This window comes from Struthio camelus, chromosome 13 (genome assembly GCF_040807025.1).
Source record: "Struthio camelus isolate bStrCam1 chromosome 13, bStrCam1.hap1, whole genome shotgun sequence".
Lineage (NCBI taxonomy): Eukaryota > Metazoa > Chordata > Aves > Struthioniformes > Struthionidae > Struthio > Struthio camelus.
Window position 1 is genome coordinate 21,001,150 of NC_090954.1, and position 16,968 is coordinate 21,018,117.

A 16,968-nucleotide genomic window follows, 5' to 3' on the forward strand; every position below is an offset into this window, starting at 1 on the left:
AGAAAACACTCTTTAGCGAACCTTGGAGAGTCCCATCCTGCAAAGACACATAAATTCAGTGAGACTAAACTTTTAGTTTTGCATCATCAGTTTCAATAGGCGAAGGAGCAGGTTCTTCCCATGAACGACAAGGGAACGGGATTTGAAGTACAGATTGAGACATCAATTGCAAACCTTTTAAATCGGGAGCGTCGTAGCTCCCAGGAGGCGCGTGTTGCCGAGCCCTGGCTGCTGCTGTGAGAAGCTGAGAGGCAGAGGGAGGATGTCTCCAAGAAACTTGGTGGAGCTGCGTTACTGAGTGTTGGACTTTCCCACTTGAACGTTAGAATAGCTGCATGAAACAAAGCACCGACAGAGACGGTGTGTTTTCCTGTTGTACTTCGTTTCCTTCACAGTAACCTGCAACCATCAGCGTTTTGATTCTTTTCTTTGTACAACGTCAGTGAGTCGTCGTGATCACAGTTCTCTGGGAGAATTTTGGAAAACTCTGAAATAGAAAATGTTTCTCCGAAGTTGCCAAATGTTTTACATGGAAGTTTCCTACATGTCAAGTACTCTTGCAATGTTCTTCCTATTTTGGGGGCTATGTATATCCTACCTGTAAGAGGTATTTGCATTTTAAAGGAATTCTTGTGATTCAGGTGTCCAGTGCTTTGTACTCTTTGGAGAGGCAATGGTGTGTTTTAATCAGTCCCTGAACCACCTCCCGCTCCCTCTCCCCCTAAAAGTGTTCATTTTTGAATAATAAAGGAATCATAGCGCCTACCAGCCACCATATACAAGCATATGTAAGATCCAGTGTTCCCATCCTTTTGTCATCTCTAAGCACTGTCAGAAAAGAAATCAGTCCCTCTGCACTAGATACCAGGCACCATGAAAGAGCATATTTACTTGAATAGGTAGTTTGCAGGATTGTATTGATAATCCCTGAGCCATTTCCCCCAAACGAATGTGTTAGACCTGTCCAGGTCAACTTGCCCATTTAAATCCTAAGCGGTACATATTTGGCCGAGTGACAAGTTTGATCAGCCCTGGTGGAACTGTATGTTGTAACCACTTTGCACATGGAGATAGAATCTGTGCTATAAAAGATGCCTGTAGAGCTACATCTGGTGTCTTGAGCTTCCTCTTGGGCATGTGGAGCTGTATGGGTTTCCTGTACTGCAGGCAGTTCTGTCTTAAGCTCCACACGGATACTTGAGAGCCTTCGATTTCCTTGCTGCTGCTTTATTCTCATCTCTGCCACTGCTGGCTACTTTCCAGATGCAAGCCATATCTGTTGGTAAGGGAGACCTTACCTGCTGGTTTTGCTCAACAGTTCTTTTTAGGATCCGTTTGACCTGGTCAGCCCTTTTTGCTGGTGTGATGTGCAAAATGAATTCCATTTGCTTCTGGTTGTATAAGCTGCCTGTTTGAGGATGATCGCGGCTTGTGTTTCCTGCCTTTTGTATTTGACGAAGACGTCCCATTTCAACGTTTTCGGAACTTGCAAAGCCCCCTTTCAGTGTCAACTCCAGCTACTGCCATTATGTATGAAGGATTGCTTAATGCGGGCATCTGGGGTTGGATACGTGCTGCTGACAGAGAGTAATTGTTCAGGCAGCTGCTGCTGTCCAGATATGCATCATTCCCCTACACAAGCTGTACATTTCTTTGGTGTTAGTGGTGACCTGTCTCAGCGCTTAAAGTATGTTTTCATGTCTCGTACCAGAAGAGAGGAGGATAAAGTGTCCCAAGCCTTGGTATCACTGTCTTCTCTATCTCAATAGTTACAGTTACTAGTAGAATAAAAGCTGAGAGCAGATTTTTGAAAGGTTGTCTGTTTTACCCTTTCTGTTTCCAGGACACTCATTATTTGGATTCATCTTCGTAGAGCTTTGAGAATCCAGATTTTGAGTGATAAATGGTTGATGTGTTATATAAATCAGGCTCAGAAAAACAAATGATGTTGCCTAGACTTAGGAACAGAGATCTTAATCAGAGGACAGGTTTCCCTTTTTAAAACAGTTATCTCCAACTGATCTTAAGTTTTTGAACTTCCTTTTCTCGTGTATTCTAAGGCTTTGTTCAGAGCTTTCAGGACTCGCAAGCCGCGGTCGTAACACCTGACAGTTCCCAGCAGCGTGCACCGTAGCTGGGAGCGATTATCTGCCTCAAAGGAGGTGCCGATTGCTGCAGGTGCTTACCCAGAAAGTGTTGAGTTCATCATATGTTTTGAGGAAGGGGGAAGCGGAAGAGAACCCGCAAGTTATACTTGAAAGACAGGGAGAGTGTTGGTTATTGCCGAGATTCAAAGGTATGGCTCATGCCTACAGTTCTCCTGAGCAGATTGCCATTCATGCCAAATTGTTTTTCACATTTGTCTGCCTTATAAAATCTATGAAGCTCATTTTGATTTGTGACTAAAAGTTTCAGCCTCTGTCTCTGTTGGCAGGCCAGTAGCAGAGACATGCTAGCTATCCCAATATAACTTTTCTGTAGATGCTTCTCAGTTGCTGCTGATTTCTAACATCCCTACAGGGTGAAACAGCCTACTTCTCCTGTCTGATTCATTCAGTGCTGTCATGGTATGTTTGACATCACCATCATTTCCATGTTTAGTGAGTTACATATTTTTTTAAAAATGGATTGTGACACTTTTAAATGAATCGGGTGGAAAAAGTAGATTTTGTAAAACCAGGAACATCTGCCTCTTGCATACTTTTATTCAGCAACTTTGTGAAATTAATACAGTCCTTAGTAGAGAGGAAAAATTACACTTTGAATTTGCGAGTTAATTAGCCCTGCTCTCAGGTGCTTGAAAACAAGATGCGGGTTGTCATCTTTGTCCTGATTGTAGCTGGTTTCTGGTGGCTAATGTGCTTCCAGGTCATTTTGCTAGGGCATAGCCAAGCAAGACTGAGAGCTGGCACTGAAATAAGAGAAGATTTTGTAACTGCTCTCTTCCCACACCTGATGAGGCTTTCTTCGGTCTTTAGACTGACCAGTTAGTTGGTGTGGCATAAACTTCGTTACGCTGTAGTGTTTCTAATGTTTCTTCTGCTTTGAAAAACAAAGTAGAATGCGAAGCCGACTGCAATGTAGCAGAGGGTGTGAAGACAGCTGGAGGGAGAGTGTTCAGGAGCAGCATCAAACAAAGAGCGCTGAGTACCCTTTCTTTTGCCTGTTTTCTGACTAATCCAGGTCTTCCATGGCCATAATTTGTAACAATCTTAGGTTACTTTGAAAATTACTGGCGAGGTATGGAGTAAAATTTTAAGGAAAAGAAAATAAATACGAAATTTCACATGTCATTTCTACTTCAAACTGTGGAAACCTAATCCATTTTTGACCTTCTTTTTCAGGTTCTGGCAAGTAGCTTAGGAAACGCAGCCTCCAGTGTACTAAGTGACTTCCTGTCTAAAATATTTAACGCAACCTACTCTCAGAAAACTGCACCTTTTTCTCACGAGCTGTTTAAAAAAAGAGATGAAGCTAGCTTGTGTGAATACTCGCAAGGTGTTCCTGCCGTGTGATAGCTAGTCATAAGAAATGTGGAAGCAGCTATGAGCTGGATGTGAGAATAACAGAATAAACACCCTTGTGTTTAAACATCGAGTTCCCCCAAAGTTATCAAAGCAGCTTTGTTTGCTGTCAGGTTCATTGGATAAACATACAGAAAATAATTGTTTGGTTTAAGATATGTTTTAAAAATACGGAGGTGTTTTACAGGTTATTAACGCTGCCCTGGCTCTGGCTGCTAAACCACAAAGCAAACTAGCCCAAGAAAACATGGATCTCTTCAAAGAGCAATGGGAGAAGCAAGTCCGGGTGCTGACAGATGCTGTGGATGACATTACTTCCATCGATGACTTCCTGGCTGTGTCAGGTAATAAAGAGGTTTGATCTGAGAAATACTGGTGCTCATAACTGAGCTGATTCCCAGAAAAGTGCTGGAGTCTTCTGCGTCCTTTGGAAAGGATGGCGTTGGTACGCTCCACCTGACAAGCGTGATCTTCTGCAGAGCGTAGTACAAAAATAGAGCAGGAGTTTCTGGCACAAGGAGAAAAGGTATTTTTACACTGTGAAAACAGTAATAGTTTAGTGCAGCGAGTACCGTGGAAACCTGTCATTACACTTAGGGAATGTGCACGCATAAATGTATATGTATATTTACGTGTCAGTCGACAGAGCAGTTTAAACATAGTAAAAGACACTTTATGTCTCTATATTTTGAACTGCTATCTGAACTATAGACGAGCTACCATTTAGTTGTTGTAGACCAGCCTCGCTAGGCAAAGCTAGCAAAAAAGATGATCCACTCGTTTCACTTCAGGCTCTTATGTAAAGAAAAGTTAATATCAACCTCAGTTCATATGGGTTTATTAAAATAAGACTGTTCATATAGAAAATGTTTGAACGTTTTTAATCAAGTCAGTTTTAGTCAAGTTTTAAAAGTTGTAAAATAAATAAATTAAAATAAAACTTAAAAAAAAAAGGATTATCCTAATAGAGTCATAATAACATTTGGCAAAGTGTTTGCCGAGACGATCTGTTTTGTCAGAATCGATGATAAAGACCTACTAATAGTTGGTGTGACCTAGAAAGGATGGGGGATTTTTATTTTCATCTCCTCCAATTCAGCTAGTATGTAGTTAGAGGACAAAAGTGATATAGTCACTTGAATTCTGTCTGCGTTGGCTTTCTCAAATTACCTCTACAAACTGAGGATCTAATTTTCTTAGTGCAAACAGACTTGAGCATCTCAAGTGGTCTGAAAGCTCCAGTAGTAAAAAGATATTTCACAGCAAGATGTGTGGACTTGGGAATACCAGGTGAACGTGTCTGGAAAAGGTAGAAGAAAAAATGCGATCCTGAACTGAAAGACAGGTGTTGTTGTTGTTTTTAATTAAGAAAACATAAAGCTGTGCTTCTGCTAAGAGTCAGCTGTATTCAGACCTGTTGTATTGTGGTTCCTCGGATTCTTAATAAAAATTTCTCTGAAATGAGTTAGCATAAACTTATTGGGCAATTGAGCGTCCTAGTTCTTTCTGCCTGTTCTCTGTTGTATCAGTAGTTGAAATTGCAAAGCTGTGAGGAGCCTGTTTTGGGGAAGTATTTTTAGAGAGGATTGTGCGTGGAAGTTCGTGTCTCCATCTGGAGTTTGCCCAATAAGTGTGCAGAGCTTGTTTTAAAGAGAAAAAAGGTGTTACTCGGTCCATGCAAATGCGTTCTGCATAAAGCTGTCTTACTGTACTTCAGTTGCAGATATGGCTCAAACTGTGTCGAGGCACAGGAGTTGACAGGTCTCCTTCCTCCTAGGGCTCATTCAAGGAGAGGGGCAGTCTGCTTTTGAGGAGGCAGGTTACGGCCTTGGTCCACTGTTAAATTTGCTCTGAAAAGCTCCTAGGGCTTGGCCGTAAACAGGGAACGCTTCTGTGCTGAGGCAGTGGCAGGCTGACTCAGGAGAGACGGTTTACCTCCAGCATGTGCTTGCCACCCAAAACGATGCCATGGAAATGCTATAATTTGAGAGTACTTCAGATGCTCAAGTGCGTTCAGCAAATGGGCTGTGTATTTGTAGAGTTACCAAAGAGATGTGTGGAAAATATTAAAGCAATAAAGGTTTTTTGATTCGTTTGAATTTTGATAAATGTTTTCTGTATACATGCCAGATCTTTTATTCTCTGCTAAAATTCTAAATTTCTCTTTGGGTAAAGTAGTGACAGGTATGATTTATACCAAGTACCACTGGAGGTTATTAAGAAGTTCATGCCTAGCAGGGTTTGCACCAGCTACTAAGTTGTGTTGTAAGCAGAAATAAAAGTGTTCTTGCATAGATATGTGGCATTCCTACAACACGTTGCACTGTCCAGCAAAGAAGCGTATGCTGCTTTGGTCAGATTAAGAATAAAGATACTTAAAACCCCAGGGTTGAATACTGCAGAGAAGCTTAGAGGCTACAATGTTTTATTAAGAGCGTAACACAAAAAAGGCCCTCTTGAGGTAGGACAACAGTTTGGCAGTGGCTAATCGGGGGAGCAGATGGAATTAATAACAAAGGAGTCCTGCAGACTAAAGGTCCTTCTTATACGTTACCAACTGTGAGCAATTTGCAGCTTGGGGAGTTTCAGCATCTGAGATGGTGTCTTTACTGAACAGTCCTTGACAGATTTTTCTCAGTTAAGCCTTTCTAGTTGCTCTTTCAATCATTATAAATCTCTTGCATCTGCAGCATCCTGTGCAAAATCCACCACTTACCTATGCTCTGCGTGAAGTTCTTGTTTTTGAAATGTTACCCGTTTGCTTTGTTTGGCCCTAATTGTATTAAGAGGTGGTGAACGTTTTTTTTTTTTTCCCTCTGCTCACATTCTTCACGCTGTTTGTAAATGTACAGACTTCATTTCTTCAGTCATTCCTGATCTGAAAACTCTTCCGTGCTTTCTGTAATTCTTATTGCCCTTATCAAGCCCGTCCTTCATACTCTGCATCTGTTAGTGCGCCTTTGTTCCTCAGAACAGTGGCCGCTAGCACCACTAGTAATTGTCAAATTTAATGTTCTCTAACTATCTGTATTTCCTTTCAAACTCTTTAAAAATTACTTCATTTGCTGCCCTCTCTTTCTCTGGTGCTAAAAGAGGTTTAAGCTAGAGGTTACCCATCACAGTTGAGCTGTTTCATCCGTAAGAGCCTCTGAACGAATACCGCGTGGTCCCAGTGATCGTACTTGTTCATTACAAAATTAATAACGTATTTCGAAGTGTATATAAGCACACAAGTATTTTTTTTCTAACCTCATCTATGACAATTCAGTTTGACCCAGTTTATGTGCTCTTAAATTTATTTTTTTTGAAAAATGTTTGTCTTTCCTCTTATCATCTCCTACCTTGTCGTTAAACCCCACCGTTTTTTCCCTGTACTTATTTTGGCAGGCTCTGAACAACCAGTATACCATCTCCAGTAGTCTCCAAGCTATGTTCAAACATTTGATCCTGTTGGCTACCTTTATTGGTCTTTTTTTTTTTTTTTGTCCCTCCGCCTCAAGATACCTTAGCAAACGAGGGTATGTGCATCAGCCCCATCAAATGTTGGCCCTGGCCGCAAGATCGCTTCCCCATCGACTAGGTTACGTTCTGTTGCTGTGAGATTTTTCTCCTTCTCAGCAGCCTGAGGGCCATCGGCTTTGATGACCGACGGCTCTGTAGTGTCCCTGAAGGCGTATCGGCGCTGAACCTCCGTGTCAGCAGTTCTCCGGCTTTGCCACCCTGGCCTCAACAGACGGCACTTTGTGCCAGGCGCTCGTGCTCCATATGCCTGTGGGACGGGTAGTAGTGTGGGTGTATGTAAGCACTCAGACCGGTGTCAAATCTTATTTGTTACCATCCAGCTGGAGAATATAAACAGAGTAGATCTACCTGACAGTCCCACGCTTCCCTGGGGGGCACCTTGCAGGCTGCCTGTGCAGGCTAAGCCTTCCAGAGAGCTGTCCTTCTGGCCACTTTGCCTCTGTAAAAGGCGCTAAACGATCAGCGGGCGTTGAAATATTCAGCCTTGTTTTGTCCGTGCCTTTTATTAAAGTTCATATAATGCAAAGAGGCTTTTAAATGGCCTGTGACTTAATTTATTCAGTGAGGAGTTCAAGCAATAAACAGGCTGTTTTGGCCTGACAGTCATGTTTTTCTTTTTACTGTTCTAATTTGCAAGGATGTCTGTCTCTTACTTGAAATACGGAAACTGCATGTGCTCTTTGCTGGAGCTCTTGTACCTTGGCTGCCTGCTCACTGAATTGTCAAGTCACTAATGAACCTGCACTTTTCTCTCTCAGGGCCTCATTCTGCCCTCAGCTGAACTTGCTCAGGCTGAGTTGTTTCAGAGGTTTTTCACAAGTGTATTTTTGATCCAGGTTGCTTACAGAGGTCTTGCGATATTGCATCTGGCTCTGTGTTAATTGTATGTAATTTAAGCATAACTCTTCCATCAAGAATCCTTCCAGCCACTTTATAAAAATCCTCTCACAGTCAACTCTCGTCTACTACTCATCTCTACAAAACTTGTGCAAAATGGCTCTTTTATTACTTGTGTGGGGAATAAAAACAACTTCAGTAGCACAAGTTGGCAGTGTAGCATGATTAAGTCAGTGGTAAGTAACGCTGGAAGCTATATTAAGTGACAGAGCAGAGATGTTTCCAAGTTGTTTTCTTACATAGCAGCACAAATGTTGATGTTGGATTGCAGTATCACATCACTGGTACTGACATCCGAAAGAGCTATCTGACGGAGTTTGGAAGACTTTATGTGCAAGCTTTCCCAGATGAGTACGCAAATCTGTTTGGGCATCTTTGGAAACCTCCAAAGGGTTTTTTACTCGATTTAGGCCCCTTGGACTTGGTCAATTAGAGAAAATATCTCTGTATAAAAAGAAAATGCATATTCTAAAAGTGAATTACAAACATGTTTTGGCTTCATTTTCCATTTTCTTAAAGAGACAATGAGTACTGTCGTTGCTGGATCTCCTTCTGCATAAATCACTGCATGTATTGTATATCTTAAACTTTCAGGGAAGATTAACAGCTTGAATAATCTCTCCTAGCACGTGTATAGTTGCATGAAAACACTATGCAGGAAGCTAGAAATGTGCTAGAAGTGCCCTATTCCATTAGTATTCAGTGGGTTGGGTGTGTCGCTGAGGCCGGTGGCTCGTTGCCCCACTCACGTGTAATGAAAGAGGGAGCGGCTTACCGGTATTTGAATTAAGGGTTTTGGTAGTCAAGGGGAGGAATATGGAAAGAAACAAGTTTGGGGAGAATTCAGCTGGACTCCATTTTTCTAATGGTAAAATCAAGTACAAAAAAAGAGGCAAGAAGTTTGGATGCCACGAGGTGCGTGGACTGACGGGTTTTTTGACAACCGATCTGGACGGGCAGCTGTTCCCTGGTTATAATGAGCTGTCTTAAAAATTAATGCTTTCCAGCGTGTTGCTGGAGCAGGTCACAAACTGGGAAATTGCCATGCTGATGTATGCAGTAGAAAAGAAGATATTGCTGTCTAAGTCCTCCTTCTTTTACCACCAGAGAACCATATTTTAGAAGATGTAAACAAATGTGTCATTGCTCTCCAAGAAAAAGATGTTGACGGTTTAGACCGCACAGCTGGTGCAATTCGAGGACGTGCGGCTAGAGTCATTCATGTTGTCACTTCTGAAATGGATAACTATGAACCTGGAGTCTACACAGAAAAGGTGTTGGAAGCAACAAAGTTACTGTCCAATACAGGTGAGAGTCAGTTATTCCAAGATCTGTGAAGTTACCTGAATTCATATTGCTTATGAGTGAATGGGCAAATGGATACTAATGCACCTGTGAAATCTGTTAAAGACTCAATTTATATACAATAAGGAAAATTAGTGGGAGTTATTTGCAGAGTTAATGCAAGACGCGAAACGTAATTTTACTTTGTTGACTGGCTTAAAGTTGAGCAATGCTGAAGGTCTACCTGAATGTGATTGCCGTTTCATTGACTGGTCTGTAAAAAGTTAAAATACTGGGGAACGAGTCCCAAAGAGTGAGCCTGGGTTTAAAAGTTAGGCTGATCATACTGCATTATTGTACGGAGCTATGGAGCTGTACAAGATCAGAGAATAACATTGCTGCTGCGTTGGTCCACTGCTAGCAGAACTTGGTTGCTAGTAAAGTAACTCAGACCTGCCTTGGGAAGGCAGCGGGAGGGCGATGCTGGCAATCAAAATCAACATGGTGTTTGGTAAAAATGAAAGGATGTAGATCAGACTAATGTTTTTGGGTAAACTTTGTAAAAATGTTTTAATAACTTTTAAAGAATCATCATAGGTAGTAGTGCCATGCCTTCTCCTCCCCCATCCCCCCTGCCCCCAAACAATAAATCCTTTGGATGTTTCCTTTGGATGAGCTGTTAACACTCATAAGGGGAAGGAATGATTCTGGTTGCTTCAAAGAGGGCTGTTCCAAGGATAAGTAGTTTTGTTTTGTGTTTTGTTTTAATTACAACGTTGAAAACCAAGGGTGACGCTGAAGAAACGAACAGACTGTAAATGGTTCTGTGAGGTTCTTCCTGTGTCTGCAGTGGGTCACTGAAATACAAAAAATACAAACTGCCCTATTCAGTGACTTCTTAAATCTAGGCTGGATGGTGATAATGTTGCGGGGAATATTGAATAAACAGTTCATATTTTATTCCGTGGAGTCTAACTGCTTCCCCAGGTGTTTTCTCCTTGCCTGCTAGAAGTATATGATACAATTAAAAGCTCTTCACTGTGTAAAGGGAGCCAAAAAAACCCAAACCAAAACAGCAATAAACAAATAGCAGCACAGTGGCAGTAGTTGAAATGCAGGTAAGACTTGAGCTACGACATTGGTGGTCTTTTATAACAAATGTTTTGAAACTGTTGCACAATTTCCAGGAATAGTTAATAATGCGGAATACATATATCTTTTGTGGGAGTGCATAGCAAAAAATATTATTGGAGTGGGGACTGACTGCTATTTTGCATTCTTAATTCAGTTATGCCACGTTTTACTGAGCAAGTGGAAGCTGCTGTAGAAGCGCTGAGTTCCGACCCTGCTCAGCCAATGGATGAGAACGAATTCATTGACGCTTCGCGACTGGTATATGATGGAATTCGAGATATCAGGAAAGCTGTATTGATGATCCGAGTGAGTTTCACTTACTTCAAGCTCTTTCTGTTTTTCCACTCACTTTGCCTCCTTTTTATTGAACTAAAATGCATCAGTTCTGCTCTGAGCAGACAGTGTAAGAATTTCAGTTAGTTCATCTTAATGTTCTAAATCTTAAAAAGTGCTAATCACTCAGTGGAGTATTTCAGAAGTATGTTTTGACTCAAATTCGTTCAATAAATCTGAGCATCGGTGATGCCCGGAGCTGTGATGCTCAGTACCCTTCGTGCATCTCTTATAATATCATGTTAATGCCTTGCTTATTAATGTGCTAAAATTAGTGACTCCTGATTTAACAACAGTAAATGGATTCTTACTGTGGATGCTTTCTGATAGTTTGAGAGCTTAGAAATAAAATCTAATTTTTCTTTCATAAGTAAACTTTCAGAATTAACAGTCGCAAACAGGTTTGGAGGCGTTCAGTCTGTAGTCCTCTCCTTGTTACTGGAGCACGTGGTGAGTTGGGTAACCTGGGTAAATAGGGCTTATTTCAGAGAAGCTCTCTCTCTTCCATGCTTGCGGCTTTCGGGTGCAGTCAGTGCAGCTTGGAAGTCCTACTTTCCGGTAGGCCAGGCAGCGTTAACCATGCAGCGGGTGTTATGTGAAGATGCAGAAAGGCTCCTGCAGTTATCTGAGGGGATGCAGAAAAAGAAATTTTGGTTGAGGCAGACCTGTGGGCATACTTAATGAATCTTTAGCATGATAAAAAAGTTCAGGGGCCAGACACAGCAAAAACAAGGTTGGGGGTTTATTCTCCGCAGCCCCATACGCCTCTGCCTCAACCGTAAATGCTTTTCAAATAAATAGTCTCAGAATGTTAACCATTGCACATGCATTTTGATGATAAGTAAACGGACAACATATATCCCCAGGATGTACGCGACTACAGTAACCATTGCAGTATTATCTTCCACGTTTGCTGCTTAAAGCAGTGAATCGGATAAAGAAAAGTTGAAAAACACATATGTGCTCCCCAGAGAATTTGATACTTTAACTCGGGGGTGATAGACAACCAATGTTAGATGAAGATATCAGTAGTCTCCTGCTATGTAGGCAAACTAATTTCCTTTACCCCCTGCTAAAATTCTTGTTATGCAGAACATGAAAGTATGACTGCCAACTCCATGTTGTCAGTACTTAGCAGCACTGAGGATGCCAGGAAGCCTTGACGTTTCCCCTTGTGCCACGTGTGTGATGTCAGGGTGCCATAGCTTTACTGCAGCTGCCAAGAGCTAACGGATGCTCGCTTGTGACACATCAGTGACTAAAAAAAAAAAAGGGGGGGGGGGAAGGAAAAGTTAAAATGTTAGTATTTGTTGATTTGTTGCCCAAAGGGTTTTAAGTTGTGGAACCTATTCAGAATAAAACTGAGATATCAGACCATCACTTCTGCATGGCACTGTCTCAAATGGGAACGTAGAAGGAAGCACGCTCTCAAAGGAAAGCTGCTAAGCACGGCCGGTGTAAAGCAGCTGTTTCAGTTGAAACTGTGTGTGATGGCACTTGCTCTTTGTAGAGGTTGGAAGGAAAAGTCACTCAGGTGGTTAATTGTTGTGGTTCTGTAGTATATTTTCAAAACTAGAAGCGTAATATATCTGCAGATTATTAAAATAAAGCTACTTCCCCCCTCGTCCCCAGGCAATCTCTCATCAAACCCCAGTGGAGTTTTTGCTCTTGATTACAGATTGAAAGGCAAAATTACACTTTGTGTACCTCAGGCTGTTTGTGGTTTGGGATGGATGGGAAAAGAAGGGGGCTTGAATATCATCAACAGGTCCTAAAGGTGCAGCAGAACTGATTTTTTTTTTCTTTTTTTTTCTTCTTCTTCTTTTTTTTTTTTTAACGTCTCGGTATTTCGATGTGAAAGAGCAGTTGGTAGTGGTTAACAGCATTATGCAGTGGTTACCAAATGATGCCAAAAAAAGGATGACAAATTGGGAGATAAATTTTGAAGGAAAAAATCCTTCATTGTTGCTTCAGAGGCTCCTGCAGAGCATTAAACTTTGCATATTGCTTGCATGTTATTTACCTGTGTCAGGTATTTAGGTGCTTTAGGACTTTTTTTTTTTTTCCATAACATGGGTCTGTTTTCCAAATCAGCCTGCTCTGGGTGCCCCGGTGTGCTCATATCGGGCTCCGTTTCGCAAGTGGAAAGCAGCTGTGCAATGAGAACTTGCACCACGAAGGTTAAGCCGTGGTCTGTGCCCCAGGTCCTGCTCTCCCTGCTTCAGGAGGCAAGAGAACGAGAGTGGGTGTCCTTGTGCTGATTTCGTGGCTATCCTACTCCTCGTAGAGACACGGAGAAGAGGCAGTGGCCGAAATACCCTAGGTTTGATTGTCAGTGTGCTTAGCCATCTTTGTTTTTTTGGCAACTATTTTGTGTAACCATCTTTAATTTCATTTCTATTGCAAGATGTCTATATTGGAAAACATATTTGTAAAATTTAAGTGGCAGGAAAGAAGTCTGTAGAACAGGGAGTTTACTTGCATCTTATCTATTAATCAGAATTTACTGCGTTTATCATCCAAGTTCTTTGTTGATCCAGCTCTGCAAAATTGTTGTGAAGTGCCACTCTAGGCAAGGATGTCATCGCATTTTAACAAACAGATGTTGTTTAAGCTTGATAAGCTTTACAAAAATTTTGCCAGCTATAGACTGGCAGTAGCAAAAATAAAATCTAGGCGAGCAGGAACTAGGTCAGCTGAGTTTAGCCTACAGCTTAAAGGCTGGCTCTTCCTAGCTAAAATTTTAAACTTTTCCTGGGGGATAAGAGTAAATTTTGATCTACTCTATCTGTTGTTAATTCAGTAGATGCTTTGATTCGTAGTTGTCCCAAAGAGTACATCTGTGGTTGTGAACCAGGCCTTAAAGTTGTATGTAATTTGAGCTTCAGGGTCTCAAGTGAAGCTATTACACTTAACCCAATTTGCAAAAGATGATCGTTTGTTATGTTAAAAAAAGAAAAAACTGCCTTGCAGTTCCTGAGGCCATTAGCATCATCTGACAAATCTCAAATGTTCAGTTAGAGGTGTGTAATTTGGGGGGATCCCTGTCACGTTTAATGTGAGCAATCAGGCCTCTATAATCTCATGTTTTTGTAAGCTGGATACAGCGCTGATTTACCTCTTTGTTGAAAATACTGAATAACGTTTTAATTCACTTATTTTCATTCTCTCTATTCACAAACCATCAGTCTTGTTTGATTCCTAAAGTCATAAAATCCATTCTTTGACTCCTACTGAATTATTCTTATACCTAGACTCCTGAAGAGTTGGACGATTCTGACTTTGAGACTGAGGATTTTGACGTCCGAAGCAGAACAAGTATTCAGACTGAAGATGATCAACTCATTGCTGGACAAAGTGCAAGGGTAAGGAGAAAATCTATACATTGTAAAACTGAGCCTCCCCTTCCCACCAAGAGACAGTTCAACTTGCTTTGGAAGTCCACTTTAAGTTTTACTTCCTTTTTAGTGAAAATGTTAAGTTGGAAAACTGACATTCTTTGTTTCCTGTTTTCTTCTGACATCCATGTTTTGGGTGTTCTGAAAGATGACAATTCTTTTAATACTGATGATACTTTTGTATCACAGATGATGTAGACACAGCCATTTGGTTAGGCAGATGAGTTTCTGCAGGGAGATACGGGGAAAATAATTCCGTTGCGCTAACATTATTTTCAACAGGCAAAGAGTAAATGTGCAGGTAAAAAATAGATGTTGCTAGCTTCTTTTTTTTTTTTTTTTACAAAATGTCTTTTCATGCCCATGTTTGTGCGTGTTAGGCCACTGAACATTCAATCAAGAGGCTGGTGAAACTAGCTTCAAAATAAAATAATTTAACTTCATTTCCTATGACTGTTAAAAATGAAACCATTGATATGCAATATGTAATCGTTAATAGGTGAAAACTTACAATAGATAAGGCCTGGTTTTACTTTAATATATCAGTTTTATTTATTTGACGTGTTCCATTTGAGATCAATAGCAATTTATACTCTTGGGAGAACGCCATGAATGATTTTTTGTGAAGGCTCTTCTAGCCTGAAACCGGGCAAGAGGCAGTTAGTCCTTATTTATCAAATGTCTGGCACATTGGCTCTGGAATTACACTTGCCGAGAATATTTTTTATGCTCTCTTTTCTTGTACAAGGGAGCTCTGTTCCTGCATTCCCTTCTCCCCGCTTTTATTTAAATGCAAACATTTCTAATTCACCTCTTAGCACGGCTGCTACCAGATGCTTTTTCTTGCTGAAGACTCCTTTTCACCTGCTCCTGGAGGCTTGAATGCTCCTTGTATTAATGAAAGGAAGGGCATTGAGTCTCCCATATAGGCTGTAAAGCTAGTCTAATAGATCTTATTCCGGAGTAAGAGCACACATTCTTTCTTCTTATTTTGCCTTACTCTTTCCTCAGGAGCATTTTTCAAAATAGTGCATTTAGCTTTTTGCACGAAAGACTCTGGTAATATTGGTTCTGTTTGTTGGAACGATGGAAGATACCTATGTGGAGCTTCCTTTTAAAAATCATACATTTGAAAGAAATGGCAAGTCCCTCTTCTTCATGCAGTTTTTGTTTGAGGGAGGATCAATGTGGCAAGCTTGTTTGGAGTCTTAACAATTTTATTATGCAACTGCATGTGTTTCAGGTATCAACCTGTCTTTCTGGGGACTCTGCGTCTTCTAACGTTAATAATAATTCATGCAGCATAAGCTTTGGGTTGAGGGAAGAAAATGGTTCTGTAAACCCTCTAGATATAAAGATTGCTATTAAAGTTTTATCTCCATCTACATGACTTAAATCGTTTATTAGTGAAAATGTTCCAAAAAGCCATATACAGGTGATGGAATAAGGCTACGTGAGAAAATTCTGTCTTTCAGGCTATCATGGCTCAGCTCCCTCAAGAGCAAAAAGCTAAGATTGCTGAGCAAGTAGCAAGCTTCCAGGAGGAAAAGAGTAAATTGGATGCCGAAGTGTCAAAATGGGATGACAGTGGTAATGATATAATCGTTCTGGCCAAACAGATGTGTATGATTATGATGGAAATGACAGACTTCACCAGGTGAGCCTTTTTAATTTGTGCATACATTACCTTCTCTCAAAATTGGCTGAGATGATGATCTTTCAGTGAAATATGTTGTACTCTTAAGAGTCTTATTTCTTATAATTTCTATTTAAATGTTACACTATTAAAGTCTGTGTGTTTGCTCAGAAGGTGCTTTACTGTACGGTGGCTAGGTGGTAATAACTGTTTAAATTGATCTACAAATACACAGTGACTATTGCCTGTCATTCTTTCTTTCCTAAGGGTGATTCTTGTCCCAAAGAATATACAGTTTTGTTCAGGTCTTTGTAGCGTGAAATTCTATGGGCTTCTCGGTACTGCTCTGCCATAGAAATAGTTCCTAGTGCTGTTATTTGCCAGAGGAAGAGAGGTTTGTTAATGCCTTTTGAAATCCATTTACAAGACTTCATACGAGACTGGCTTTGGGGGGTGGCTTTGTTTTGTTTTTAAACGTGATATTGCATTCCATGAAAATTACAGGTCTGGCTTCTAAAATATTACCTTTTATAATTACTAGGTAGCTTGAAGCAGTAAATTTTAAGGTGTTTTTATTTCTACATTTAACTTAAATATGGGGAGGGAGCTAAAGGGGAATTTACTTTAAAATGAAGGTGCTACAATGGTTATATCAGTGACCTGCTTATTTCTGGGCAAGAGTCCACCTTATCCATGCCGTTAGGGTAAGGAATCACTTGCAATACGATATCAAATGGAACGAGAACAGCGATATATTGCTCACTCTTCTGTCTGTTTAGTGCTAGAAGGTAGACTTTGCTCTGTTTTGCAGAGGTAAAGGTCCACTAAAAAATACGTCAGATGTGATTAGTGCGGCCAAGAAAATTGCAGAGGCTGGATCAAGGATGGACAAGCTGGGACGAACTATTGCTGACCACGTAAGTGACAATTCGTTTTCTTAGGTCTCCAGCGCAAAAGAGTGGTAGGAGATCTTTTAGTGCTGCAGACATGATGAATGCAAGCATATTTAGTTTTGAGGACTGCTGCCCTTTTTTTTCTTTTTTAACTGATTTTTCCAGAATTGTTTGCTCAAAAACTCTTAGCCTCTTCTTTCTTGCGTGCTCTCCTGGCACCCTAACAGTGTAAGCAGTTAAATATGTTCAGTAGTAACACTAAGAGCTCCTTGGCTTAAATTGAGGACCTGGCATTTTGCAGTAGCAATGTGACAACACTGCTTCATGTCACATAGTATCTAGGCCAG

General features: G+C 40.8%; 1 protein-coding gene across 1 annotated transcript in view; it reads left to right on the plus strand.

Moving 5' to 3' along the window:
* The window catches only part of CTNNA1 (catenin alpha 1), a 120,015-nt gene that overhangs the window by 91,851 nt on the left and 11,196 nt on the right, over window positions 1-16,968 (plus strand). The window contains exons 11-16 of the mRNA XM_068959782.1: window positions 3,712-3,868; window positions 9,051-9,251; window positions 10,516-10,667; window positions 13,949-14,059; window positions 15,568-15,749; window positions 16,540-16,645. Of these exons, the coding sequence (XP_068815883.1) occupies window positions 3,712-3,868; window positions 9,051-9,251; window positions 10,516-10,667; window positions 13,949-14,059; window positions 15,568-15,749; window positions 16,540-16,645 (909 nt within the window). The remainder of the gene's footprint in view (window positions 1-3,711; window positions 3,869-9,050; window positions 9,252-10,515; window positions 10,668-13,948; window positions 14,060-15,567; window positions 15,750-16,539; window positions 16,646-16,968) is intronic.